At 36.2% G+C, this 13,039-nt stretch overlaps 2 protein-coding genes and 3 non-coding genes across 5 annotated transcripts in view; all 5 read right to left on the bottom strand.

Annotated features, from left to right (window-relative positions):
• Positions 1-5,277, bottom strand: part of LOC6036349 (bone morphogenetic protein receptor type-1B) — a 266,169-nt gene extending 260,892 nt beyond the window's left edge. The window contains exon 1 of the mRNA XM_038256856.1: positions 5,163-5,277. Within this exon, the coding sequence (XP_038112784.1) occupies positions 5,163-5,247 (85 nt within the window). The 5' untranslated portion in view covers positions 5,248-5,277. The remainder of the gene's footprint in view (positions 1-5,162) is intronic.
• Trnak-cuu lies at positions 3,096-3,168 on the bottom strand. Its single transcript has one exon. It is a non-coding gene; the product is annotated as a tRNA-Lys (tRNA).
• Trnak-cuu lies at positions 3,894-3,966 on the bottom strand. Its single transcript has one exon. It is a non-coding gene; the product is annotated as a tRNA-Lys (tRNA).
• Positions 4,566-4,638, bottom strand: Trnak-cuu. Its single transcript has one exon. It is a non-coding gene; the product is annotated as a tRNA-Lys (tRNA).
• Positions 5,278-5,503: 226 nt separating the features above from the next.
• Positions 5,504-7,189, bottom strand: LOC6045009 (ras-related protein Rab-14). Its single transcript, XM_001862398.2, has 2 exons — positions 6,802-7,189; positions 5,504-6,744 (listed from the first exon to the last, which is right to left on the bottom strand). Exons 1-2 carry the CDS (start codon positions 6,979-6,981, stop codon positions 6,298-6,300), a joined length of 627 nt encoding a protein of 208 aa, XP_001862433.1. The 5' UTR covers positions 6,982-7,189; the 3' UTR covers positions 5,504-6,297.
• Positions 7,190-13,039: the final 5,850 nt, after the last annotated feature.

Genomic DNA, 13,039 nt, shown 5'->3' with positions numbered 1-13,039 from the left:
GAGTAAATACATTTAATCAAAACTGTCCGTTTTATCTCGGCGACGCCGCAAGTGGGTGAGCCCGCCGTTTATCGGACATTTATTTCGAGTGTTTCGCGCATAAGCAATAAAAGTAAACGGCCTAAATTGATACCTGACGATGCTTGTCCCCTGAGGGACTTGCCCCGAGTTGGTTGCAGTTTCGTTATGATTGATCTCGCGCATATTTTTACAAAAACGGTGGCGGTCTTGATTGAATTGTTGATGCCTTCGCGCCGATGGTGGCTTTTATCCCGTTATTGCGTGGACCAGATCGGTTGACAACAACAACCAACCTGTTGCAATTGTGTGATTTCGATTGCACGAGATCGAGGGATCGCGCCAACTGGCACCAGCTACCGGTTTTTTCCTCGGACGCCGATTGAATACCTGCTTGTTCCAAGGGCCATGGGAAAATGATTTTCCCTTCAAACGCCGGACGTCCCGTGGAGGGAAGATGGCCAAAGGAAAAGCCAACCAAGTGGTTCCGTGGGAAAATTGTTAAACTGTGTCGCGAGGTTCAAGGAGATCGATATGGATTTTGTTGTTTTTGTTACGGATGTAGAGGAATTACTTATTTATAAGGTGAACATTTCAATTGCTTATTTTCATGTTAAGTTTTTGAACAGGTATGGGACTCGTCAAGTACCTCAAGTTTTTGAAAGCGCTATCGTCATTTGTTACATGTCAAAAGAAGTCCTATATCTAAGTCCTATGTCAACATAGGGTACGTTATCCATTAGTGGACCCCTTTCCTTTAGAGTTTTTTATGAAAAAATCAATAAAATCCCAATTTCAAGCGTGTTTAGTCTGCAAATCTTTTATTTGGCATGTTTAGCATCATTTAAAACAATGTTGACTGACATTGAATTGTCCTTTTTGCCAAAATAAGTGTTTTGAGTTCGACTTCTGGAATCAACCATGGCCACTAGCATTTACACAACTGCTTATTTAACTACAGTAAGTCGAAATAATGTAAGTTTAATTGACTATACTAAAATAAAGCGAAGAACTGCTAATTTTCAAGCAAAAATTAGGAAGGTCCAATATAGGACAACGAAAATCCTAACTTTTCCAAAAATGAAAAAAATTGTGTATTCAAGCTAAAGTTTTTCTTAAACATACAATAAATGCTTGTTGTAATCAACCTAGTTGCATATTTTTCAATTATGAGTATAAATATAGCTGTTTTCATGTTTAAAGTATCAAAAATGCTGAAGCCGTATGAATTTATGATTAATAAAAAACTATAGTAAATTGTTCTTAACTGAAGCATCATCATCAAAGTTTAAAATGATATTTTATAATAATAAATCAATAACAAAACATTTTTTGAAAACAAACATGCGTAGTTTTATCAGCAGCTATAAACAAATCTATTGTTTTGTTAACTTTTTATGTAATTTATATGGAAAAATGTGAATCAAAATTATCATTTTAAAGTTTACAGTTGTTTTTGTAACGTTTTCTTTGATCTTTTTCGGAAATAAATTTGTTTAAATTTTTCTTAGGTTTTGTTGTTGTTTTAAGCCAAATTTGTTAACAAAACACATCAGGAGTTTTTTTTGAAAAGGTCCAATAAACCAAATTTCCAGTTTTTGCTTTTTGGGTGTTTTTGAAACCGCCTTGAGCCAGGGGTATTAGAAAACACCCAAAAAGCAAAAACTGAAAATTTGGTTTATTGGACCTTTTCAAAAAAAAAAACTCCTGAAATAGTCAAAATTGTTCAAAAGACTTCAGGTTTAATTTTTGTTGTACAAAGGGTTGTAAAAAAGTGCATAAAATATTGAAAAATTGTGAAAAATGCGCGTCGGCTCTACTAGGGGGTCCACTAATGGTTAAAATACCCTAAGTCACTTGGCATCATTAGATTTTAGAATATTTTGAGATTGGATTTTCTAATCAATTTGGTGTCTTTGGCACAGTTATAGATTATAACAGAACTATTCAGAAAAAATAAAAAAAATAGTAATAGCATTCTCAAAAAATACTATTTTTTATTTCACTTTTTTTTAATAACAGTGAATTAACCATTTTTTTTTAATTTTCGAAAACAAAAATCATTTGTTTTGTGGAATTCAAAGAGACATCTGAAATGGTGCAAATTATCGAGACATCGAAAAGGTGGTCAATAAATTCGATTTTCAATGTTTTTTACTGAAACATTAGATAAATTTTGTGTTAGATTAGATTAGATTAGATTAGAAACATTAGATAAATTTTACGATCTTTAAGAAAATTATTGAAAATTACAGGCCAATAAGGTGTCACTTAAAAAACTCATCATTCTGAAAATTCGATTTTTTTCAGGCTGTATCTTAGTAAATTCCTGTCCAATTTTCAAAGTCCTAGTAATAAAATTGCAGAATATATTCTCTGCTTTCCATAATTATTTATTCAAGCGTGGTTTTCTTTCACAAGTTAAAAAAATAAACAAATAAAATTTCCGAATAAAAGATGATTTAGCTTTAAAACATGCCACTTTTTCAATATTTTTCCAAAACTAAAATTCAAAAAAAATATTGCTTTGGAAACAGATTCTTTTTAAGTCTCATAACACAAATATATATATATATATTTTTTTTTTTGATTTTGGGAATCCTACAAATTTGTAGAACAATGTTACATTAATCAATTGAAAAAGCTTTCTGCTTGTATTCAAATGCGCCTGAATACATGCATACAAAATGCTTCAAAAGCGTCACTTACGTTTCTGCCATAAAAGCCATAACATGAAGAAAGCTTTGGCTAACGAGGCTAATTCCATGAAGCTTAGTGCTGCCTCAGTCGGATCTTTTGCAATTTCATCGTTTTTTGTATCCGTCAATATTATGTTTAAGCACAATCCAACCTATCCAACGATGGGTCGTATGATAGATCCGGACAACTTTTTCATCATTTTTTTTGAGATCCGGCCTCAAAGTAGTGTGTTTTTATTTAATTTAAATTTTAATTTAAATTTTTTACAGTAATGTTCCATACAATGGAATTGGTTTTAAATGTATCCTATATAATCTAGTTAGTGAAAATTTGGAAAATCACTGATTTGTCAAATCTTCAACTAAAAATAAATTCCTCGCCCAACGTGGGGCTCGAACCCACGACCCTGAGATTAAGAGTCTCATGCTCTACCGATTGAGCTAGCCGAGATTGTTTAACAAAAAGCAGAAAACGGTAAAGTACTGATTTGTTGAATTTTGTTTTACTTAGTCCACTAAATAGAAAACTTCCACACTCCTTCTTATTATGTTTTCAAAATAATAGGGGGATGGCGTCGCTATTTTTAGACCACGTTTTCCACTTTTTCTCATCGAAACCGACTACTTTATCGACTTAATTTTGCTGGGCGAGATAGGACGCCGTCTATTTTTAGACGATGACTCAGCACTTTTCCACTCTTGCACATAAAAAAACCAGATGGCAGCACGATGTAACGCCACGTCCCTATTTAGTTTACCTTGCACAAAATAACAGACTCCTTCATCTTAATAACTTGCTTGACTTTATTACATACGAAGTCATGAATTAAAAATAAACATTCCACATTATTTCTATCACCAGAAAAAAGGCAAAATAAAAATAAATACTCCAGCAATATCCATCGCAATCTATATGTTTTTAACTGTTTTATGTCAAGAAATCGAGCACGGAAAAAGTCCATTCTGGAAAACGTGAATTGTGTTTATGAATTTGAAAACCACGAAGGAATATATTCACTTTTATAGAGCAAATGCACTTAACTCATGACTAATTCCTTCGTGGTTCTCTAATTCATGAACACAATTCACGAATATGGGAATCGATTTTTTTTCTGTAAGGTAGCAGCACAATATCAAAGAAGTATCCTGAGTGTATCTTTATCAAAATAAACTCCTCGCCCAACGTGGGGCTCGAACCCACGACCCTGAGATTAAGAGTCTCATGCTCTACCGACTGAGCTAGCCGGGCTTGTTGAATATAAGTTTAAAAATCGAAAAGTTGTAAAATAATTTATGCTGAATAATTTTTGTTTAAGTTTCTGCACTCGATATTAAAGAAAGTGATAATATTAACTTCCTTTAGATTTAATCAAATGGGATGCTCTACCCTGTATTTTGTTGCATTTTTTTAGCCCTTTCAGATGCATTTTGGATTTTTTAATTTAATTGAATTTTGCCTAAGATATAGCCTTTTTAAGATTTTTGACGTTTTTGAACCTTCAAAAATAGTGTCCCGATTTGCCCCACTTCCTGTTGACCTAGAGTGTTCATATTATGGCCAGATGCTAGTATTATATGTACAAACAACCCCTGAAAATTTCAGGCAGAATGGTGAGGTCAAAACGACGTCCCATACAAAGGGGTAAGGCCCTGTTCGTGGACTCGCTCTTACAGTGAACTTGTCACAAGATAGCACTCATGCGACTTTTTGACAATCCGAGAACAATATTTTGAACCATTACTGTAGTCTACCGTGGTACACCGTGAGTTTCAACTAATTCTGCTGATAGTTCAATGTGACAGATGATAGAGTGAAAGAGTATGAACGTCCTCATAAAAAGAATTCCTCGCCCAACGTGGGGCTCGAACCCACGACCCTGAGATTAAGAGTCTCATGCTCTACCGACTGAGCTAGCCGGGCTGGTCGTAAGATGATTCGAGTACGTCCAATTTGAAATTTATTCTCGTCAAAAGAAAGAAAATCAAAACCAGCTGCCAGCAAAACATCCTCTGTTTGACACATCAATCGGAATCCGCGTCAAAACAGATTCATTCTCACTGGATGCCAATGAGCGAGAGGGAAACACTTCCAATATGAAATTCGATTCCAGCTGAAATCACCCCATTCAGCACTTCTAGCCACTAATTGATAACGATCGGCACCATCCGCCAAGTGGAATCGTTCCACTCCACCGTTACAATCCGCAATCCGACCCCGGTCGGACGCCTCAAAACCGAAAACATTGCTCCACCACCAAATCATAACAAACCCGATCCCGATGGTGCCATCCCGCTCACTCCTTCGCCCGAGAGTGGATTCCGATTGGAGCCAGCCAGTCGCGCAAAACATCCCCCACTTGTGGGGGCCTTTTCGACCCGGAATCGCCACCGGAGCGGGACGCCTCCGATGGGATCCGGTTCGGGGGGTCGGAAATTGTCACCTACCTTGGTCGGTGGAGCCGTGGGCGTCCGAATACAGCAGGATAAACACCAAAATAATAACACCAACACTCGCACTTGACGCGGCCATTTTTAATCGCGAACCGAGAATTGACTTTTGTTTTTGTTTTTCTTATTTTTTAGCTGTGAATGGGGGGAAACGTCAGATTGTTGAAATGACAGGTGCTACAGCTAATTCGCTGTGTGGGGGTTTTAGCTGAAATGATGCATTCATTGATAAATATGGCGATTGGAAATGTTTCTGAAGGGGTTTGAAGTGAGATTCTGATTGGAAGCTGTTGAGGTTATAACAGTTTTCTTATGGGAAGTTGCTCAACAAAAGCAAATTTTTCGTCATAATGTCCACTATTTATTGATACCATTAAATGTTTTGATTTATAAAGATATCATTCAAATGTAGTTATTCTTAAGGTGAACTAACGTTCCACTCTACACTTATAGCTATTAGTGTTGCAAATATGCATTACTTAGCTTTACTTGACGAACTCACTAGGTGTAATAAGATTGATTAAACTTTAACTGCAAAATATCGCTTTTCATTGCGTTACAAATTTAGTTAGGTGCAATTTGCAGAGTGCCTGCTTAGGATAAGATATTGTTTAACTTATAAATCAGCAAATTACTAGCATGTTACGCCACAATGCCATTCATGTTCACCTGTTAGTTATTTGAGTAGGTTGAAAGTCCAATAGGACTTTTCCAACGTGTCCAATTAGAGTTATCAATATTTTACTGTTCGTAATGGCAAAAATTTAGCGATAACTGATTAACACAGAAAGCTCGTCACACTACTTGGTAAAATGTGTATGAATTTTGATTTCCATGCCGATCATTTCCGTTCTATGGCACTCGACCCAAAACTGGTCAGCAGAACGTACTGAAGTCATCCTCAAGACCTGGCTACCTGCTGCTACATTCGTAGTGTATCCGTTTATGTTATTTATGAATTGTTCAAAGAATCACAACTCGCTTCCCCCTGTGGCCAATGCTGCCTTCTCTATCAATTGTTCCGGACGGTCTGTCTCAGCGTCGCGCCAAACCCTTCGTAGCTCGGTGTCTAAGATCATTTGGTTGCAAGTTTGTTGTTTGTTTTAGTGCCCTACAACGAGGGCACAAAATGCTAGCAAAGACAGGACGGTTCGCCTATCTCTTCCGGCGGTTCGATTTTGAATCCGTGCGAATCCAGCGCCTGAAGCTCCAGCCGCGATCGGTTCGAATCAACCAACGTGTTGGCAATATCTTGGAACATCTCTTCGATACCTTCTCCCGTCCTGCAGGACGTCTTGTACGTCGCACTGATCAAGCTGTGACACTGCTCGCAGAACGATTCCATGTCCGCTTCGGTAACTTCCGGATTCCCCGTCTGCTCCATATCGACCTTGTTCCCAACGAGGAAGATCTTTGCATTCTCAGCGTAGGTGACCACATCCAGCATGTGCTGTGACAGAGAGTGGAACGACGCCGGGTTGTCCAGAGCAAACACCAACAGAGCAGCCTCAGCGAACTTGTAGTAACTGGAAGTGACCGACGCTACCCGCTCCATACCGCCAGTGTCCCAGAGCTGAAGCTGAAAGAAACCAAAACAACCATCAATCCCCAAACCTACAATGAGGAACCAACCAACCTTAATATTCTTCTCCCCCACCGCAAAGCTCCGATCGTAATGGTCCAGCCCGAGCGTGGACTGCCGATCGGTGGCTGTCACGAACGAGTTGGTCGCGAACCGCCGGAACAGCGAACTCTTCCCCACGCCGTACTCGCCGCAGAGGATGATCTTCTGCTCGGGAATGCGCACCGAGGCCATCGGGTTGAAGGCGGCCACTGCGACCAGCACCACGTTCCTGTTCGGGGGAGTTTCGGAGAAATGTGACTAAGAACCCAAACAAAGAGGGTTTCGCTTCCTGTGGGTGGGTGTTTTTGCACTGATTTAATTAATCGCTTTCGATCGGAATTGGAATCGACTGACTGACGGGACGAGCTAAAAAGGCAGGATGACAGGTCTTTATTTTGGTTTCCCCCTTGAAAAGGGAGATGGTAATCCGGTGACAGGGTTGGATTTTGGAGGAAGGGTGTGTGTCTTTGGTTGTATAGAAGATTGATGCTATAAAATATTGCATGCAATCTAAGGATGAAATAACCGTTTGTAATTTTATATCAGATTGAACCGTTTCCTTCATACTTCCATATAGAGGAGAAAAGCTCGGAACTTAACCTCAAAGGTAAACAACCGAATGAACTTTTTTGACAGGTGTCAGTTCCGGGACTTGGCAATTAAAATTATAATTTTTCTCCGGTTGTTCCGTTTCGCATGGACACAAACACGACCAGGAACACGGAGCAAGGACATGGCCACGGGAATACCCAGGAACAGACACCTACACGGCCAAGGACACGAAAACGGTCAGAAGCACGGACACTAACACGGTCAGGAGTCCGGACAAGGACACGGCCTAGAGCACGGCCACAGGAACGACCAGAAACAGGCACCTACGTGGTCAGGTGCACGTACACGAAGACGGCCAGAAGCACGGACAAGCACACGGGCAATAATACTGGAAAAAAAAACTCGGGTTATGACGTTTCGCGCAATCGGAAGCAAATTCAAATTCAAAAAATGCTAAGTCCCGATTTGACACCTGTCAAACCACTCAAATGGCACTCACAAAATGAATACTGAGTTCTTTGAGTTCATTTGCTACGTCACGGTTTTCTTGCCTATTGCCTAAATAAAAATTTAGAGAGAGAGACAAAATCATTTTAAATAGAATTCTTTAAATATTGACAGTTTGTTATTTATGTGATTTTTCCATTATGAAATGAGTATAGTTCAATCTCAATTATCCGAAGGCCAAGGAAAAAACTAATCCGGATAATCGAATAACGAAAAATCTTTTTTATTGCTGTTTTTTTTAATTGTCGAGCTAAAGTATAACCCCTTCACAATTCTAAAGTAATAAGTTTTTTTTTATTCAAAATGGTGGTATTAAAATATTGAGAAAATATTAGGAAATCAACCATCCTAATATGACTAATCATGGGCTTCAGAACTTAAATTTGATATTTTTGTTATTTTGGAAGTTAGAAAATTGTTGCTGAGTCGATTATCCGAAGCATTGGATAATTGGGTCCTAAAATGAAGCTTAGATTGCTGATATTATTGTTCACAGCGATAAAGCTTATTTTTCTGAGTACAATGACCCTTTGTACGACCATAAAGAGCTTAAAATGGATTTTTAAATCAATTTTGAAAAATTAACCTCGCGGTACTTCTTGACAGAAAAGCTCCTACTTGACAAATCGTTCCAAGGGGACCATAGTTGATCCATCGAAAAAATGTTTTCTTGTCAAAAAAAAAAAAAAAAAATTGCATTAAAATGAAAAAAAGTGATCAGCAATGGTTTTTAATCGTATTTTTTACCGTTGTACATAAAAATTGGCATAGGGCTTTAGTACCCAATTAAAACTGTGAATTATCGAGCTTGGATTGTACTTGTCTTATTTCAATTGACCGATGCACGAAATTTTCTCGACTCTCCCTGCAAACGTCAAACCATACAAAAATGCTGCCGGTTCATTTCCAGAAGAGATCCGGAAAAGGATCCGACAGCATTTATTTATGAATTTGACGTTTGCTAGACTGTTGGTGATATGTTTTAGGGGACATAAAATGCTAACTTTTCAGAAATTTCCAGGTTGTGCAAAAAATCATTGACCGAGTTATTAATTTTTTAATCAATACTGATTTTTTCAAAAAAATCGAAATTTTGGTCACAAAAATTTTTCAACTTCATTTTTCGATGTAAAATCAAATTTGCAATCAAAAAGTACCTTAGTGAAATTTTCATGAAGTGCACCGTTTTCAAGATACATATAGCCATATTTAGGATTTTTTGTTTAAATAGTCGCAGTTTTGAAAAAAAATATTTTTGAAGAGCTGATAAAATTCTCTATATTTTGCTTTCTTGAACTTTGTTGATACGACCTATAGTTGCTGAGATATTGCAATGCAAAGGTTTAAAAACAGGAAAATTGATGTTAAGTCCCACCCAAACAAAACACCATTTTCTAATGTCGATATCTCAGCAACTAATGGTCCGATTTTCAATGTTAAAATATGAAACATTCGTGAAATTTTCCGATCTTTCCGAAAAAAATACTTTTCAAATTTCCAAATCAAGACTAACATTTCAAAAGGGCCAAACATTCATAACGCCTTTTTGAAATGATAGTCTTGATTTAAAAAAAAGTCAAATATGTTTTTTCGGAAAGATCGGAAAATTTCACGAATGTTTCATATTTTATTATTGAAAATCGTACTATTAGTTGCTGAGATATCGACGTTAGAAAATTGTGGGTTGTTTGGGTAAGATAAAAAACATCAATTTTCCTGCTTTTTAAACCTTTGCATGGCAATATCTCAGCAACGAAAGGTCGTATCAACAAAAATCAAAAAAAGCAAATTATAGAGAATTTTCTCAGCTTTTCAAAAATATTTTTTTTTTTCAAAAGTGGGCAAACATGTGCACTAATTTAAAAAATGGAAAACTGCGACTATTTTTTTTTAATCCTAAATATGGCTATATCTTGAAAACGGTGTACTTAATGAAAATTTCACTCAAGTACTTTTTGATTGCAAATTTGATTTTACATCGAAAAATGAAGTTGACAAAATTTTGCGACCGATATTTCGATTTTTCGGAAAAATTAGTGTTGGTTCAAAAATTCATAACTCGGTCAAAGAATTTATGCAAAACTTGGAAAATTTCTGATAAGTTGGAATTTTATGTTCCCTTAAAACATATCAAAAAATAATAAAATTAAAAATAGTGTTTTTTTTTTGCAAATCAAGTTTTAGTGACACAAAGTTAAATTAAAAATCACAATTTTTTACCGTGTATCATTTTGTTTCAGTGTGGTCCTTATCCATACCTACAGCTTTGCCGAAGACATCAAATCGATCAAAAAATTCCTTCAAAAGATACAGATTTTTGAATATTCTTACATCATTTTTGTATGGAAAGCTGCCAAATTTGAATGGAAAATTATATGGACAAACTCATGATGCAAAATGGCTTCTTTGGGCATACCAAAGGCACCAAAAAAGTTTCGGCCGGATTAAAAAATACAAAAAAAAATCGAAAGACCTGAATTGCTCAACTAGAAACGTATATTACCTGGTTTCAAAGCGTTTTGTTGAATTTTTTGCTCTATTACAATCTTAGTCTCGACTTTAACATTTTTGTACAATGAAAATCGGAAATTAGTTTGAGAGGCATTTGGTAGTTAATAGCAAAAAAAAATCAGCTCTTAGAAAAAATCAGAATCATGCACATTTTGAAACATCCAAAAATTGTTTTTTTTTTTTACAAAAATCAAACTTGAACTGCCTGTTGCATGAAAATGGTGCAAATGTTTCAAAGAATTTTAAATTTTTAATTTCAAATTAATCAACAACATGTGGAAATAAATTGTTTTGCTTAAATACATTATTTACAAATTAAAAACAATATATCTTCAAAAATTCATTACTCGACCGCATTTTGTTGTGCCCTTGCTTCTTTGTGGCTCAAAAATGCCTTTTTTAGTCTCTATATTAAAAAAATCGAAAATAAAAATACGGATTGTGGAGATTCAAATTTTAGTAAAAAGTATACAATTAAAGAAATGTGCAGTTTTTTTAATAGATGGATCAATGCATAAGTGTCGTTAAAAATTGCACATGTTTTATTTTAAAGGTTCATAATTTTCGACTTTGTCAGTTACAAAAGTTAAATAAAATTGAAAATATATTTTTAAAAGGTAAATAGTGTGAAATCAATTTGAACATGCTTCTTTTTCGGCAGGTATCTTTTTTTACATACCCCGTTTTTGGTCAGTTTTTTGACATGAAAAGAAAATTATGCCAAAATAATAAAAATATTATGCTTAGTGTTAATTCATGAGAGATTTAAAATGTAACTTTATAACCATTTTCAAAGTTCACAGTGATAATGAATCCAAGCCACTAGGTTAGAATTAAAATTGATTTTTTGAATTTAAAAAAAATCAGCCTGTCATAATCAATATCACTCTTGTTTTAAACTCAAAATAATTTTTTTCACCAAAAAAATATCGAATCAAATAGCCAGAAAATAAATATTTAGAATGGTGATAAAAAAGAATTAGGACATGAGTTCAAAAATCGATATTTTCGTTATTGGGAATTTGTTTTTTTTTTGTGAAAATAAAAAAAATTATGAGGATCTAGAGACAAATTATTCTGAACTTTTTTCTGGATTGTCCTCATAAATTCTGCTACGTTGATAAAAAAGCAGATCCATTTTTTATGAAATTGTAACGAGAGTTTCTAAGTTGAGCAAAACATGAATTCCATTGAAATTTTGTTAAGTTTGGCTACTGATGCGAAAAAACAAAGTTGTTATTTCATTCTATTAAGAAAGTTGCTAGACAAAGATTAAGTGAAAACCATTTTAAACGATTTTTTCTCCAAGTACCTGATTAGGCACAAAAGGGCGAATAACAAATTATGGGCAGTTATGCTGAAGCTTGAATTTACTTTCAACTAAACTGTCAAAGCAATGAAACAAACATTACAAAATCCCTCAATCATCCCCCAATCGAAGTCAAACAAAACAACGAAGTCAAAGAAAAACTTTACATTACCTTCAAAATGTTTATTTCCTTCCAGCAAACAAATTCCCAGCGCCAGTGCAAACACGACCTCTCCCAGTTACCGTCCCGTTACCCTTGCGCGCAAAGTTTGTGCAACATAATTGGCTGCCAGTGCTGCTGCAAACACACGCGGAAGGTGGATGTCATCAACCTCAGAAATGATTGCCAAGTGGGTGGTGGTGGTGATAAATTATGCATTTGGAGGTAAACCGCACACAAACACACGTTTCAGCAGGGAAGGAAAATTCATTGGGGTTTCCCCGGCAAGTTTTAAGGTGGAAAATTTCACCGCCGTTAGTAACCTTCATTATGTTTGTACCTAAAATATGACCAACTTTGAGTATGAGTTTTTTTCGCAGAAAAAAAGCCAACTTCCTCCGGTCCATAACTCATCTGTTCGGGGAAAAATTAAATAAACATATGACGACCTGAAATTTTCCCGCCGAGCGTCGAGTCTCGTGCGGATGCTGCTGACTTTTCCTCAAGCAGCAAAGGAAAGTCTCTCTTGTAACGCGTAAAGAATAAAAACAACATTGTTGGTTGGAGTTTGTGTGTGTTTTCGGGAGGGAAAACTTTTCGCAAATTTTCCCCCCTGATGCTAAAGCTAAAGGTAACAGCTTTTCTCGGAAAAAAAAAACGCACACACCTCCCTTCCAAGCCAGTCAGTCAAAGTCAAAAATTTTGGGTTGTGAAAATGAGTTTGCTGGTAAGGTGGTGAAAAAAGGGGGCGGACATTTTCCGCGTGTAGAAACTCAGCACGTGGTGAAAGTTTTGCATGCATGCAAATTAGACAGATTTTCCACCATCTCGGGCTTGCCTGTGGAGCTGCTGCTGAATTCCAGAAGCGATTAAAGTATACATTACCGGGGTAATCCAATTATGGAAAAGTGTAGTTGGGAATTCTGGGATGTCTAACATGTGGTAGAAGTTTGTTGCTTGAATTTTTATCGTGTCTTGTGATAGGATTGTATTTTAATTTTGATAAAACTTAAAGATTTTTTGAGCATCTCATCAAACAACATAATTGATTCTTGATAAAGTTAGCACCTAACCTTGAATTCTTCACACCATATAATCACTTCCTAGACAGGCAGCGTAAAGCTACTTAAGTAAGCATCCCAAACCTCACACCCGGTATGAGAAACTAATTTATCGACATCATCTTCAACGCCATTCCCCCCCCCCCCTTT

The sequence above is a fragment of the Culex quinquefasciatus genome, chromosome 2 (assembly GCF_015732765.1).
Source record: "Culex quinquefasciatus strain JHB chromosome 2, VPISU_Cqui_1.0_pri_paternal, whole genome shotgun sequence".
NCBI lineage: Eukaryota > Metazoa > Arthropoda > Insecta > Diptera > Culicidae > Culex > Culex quinquefasciatus.
This window is presented reverse-complemented; position numbering and strand designations above follow the sequence as displayed.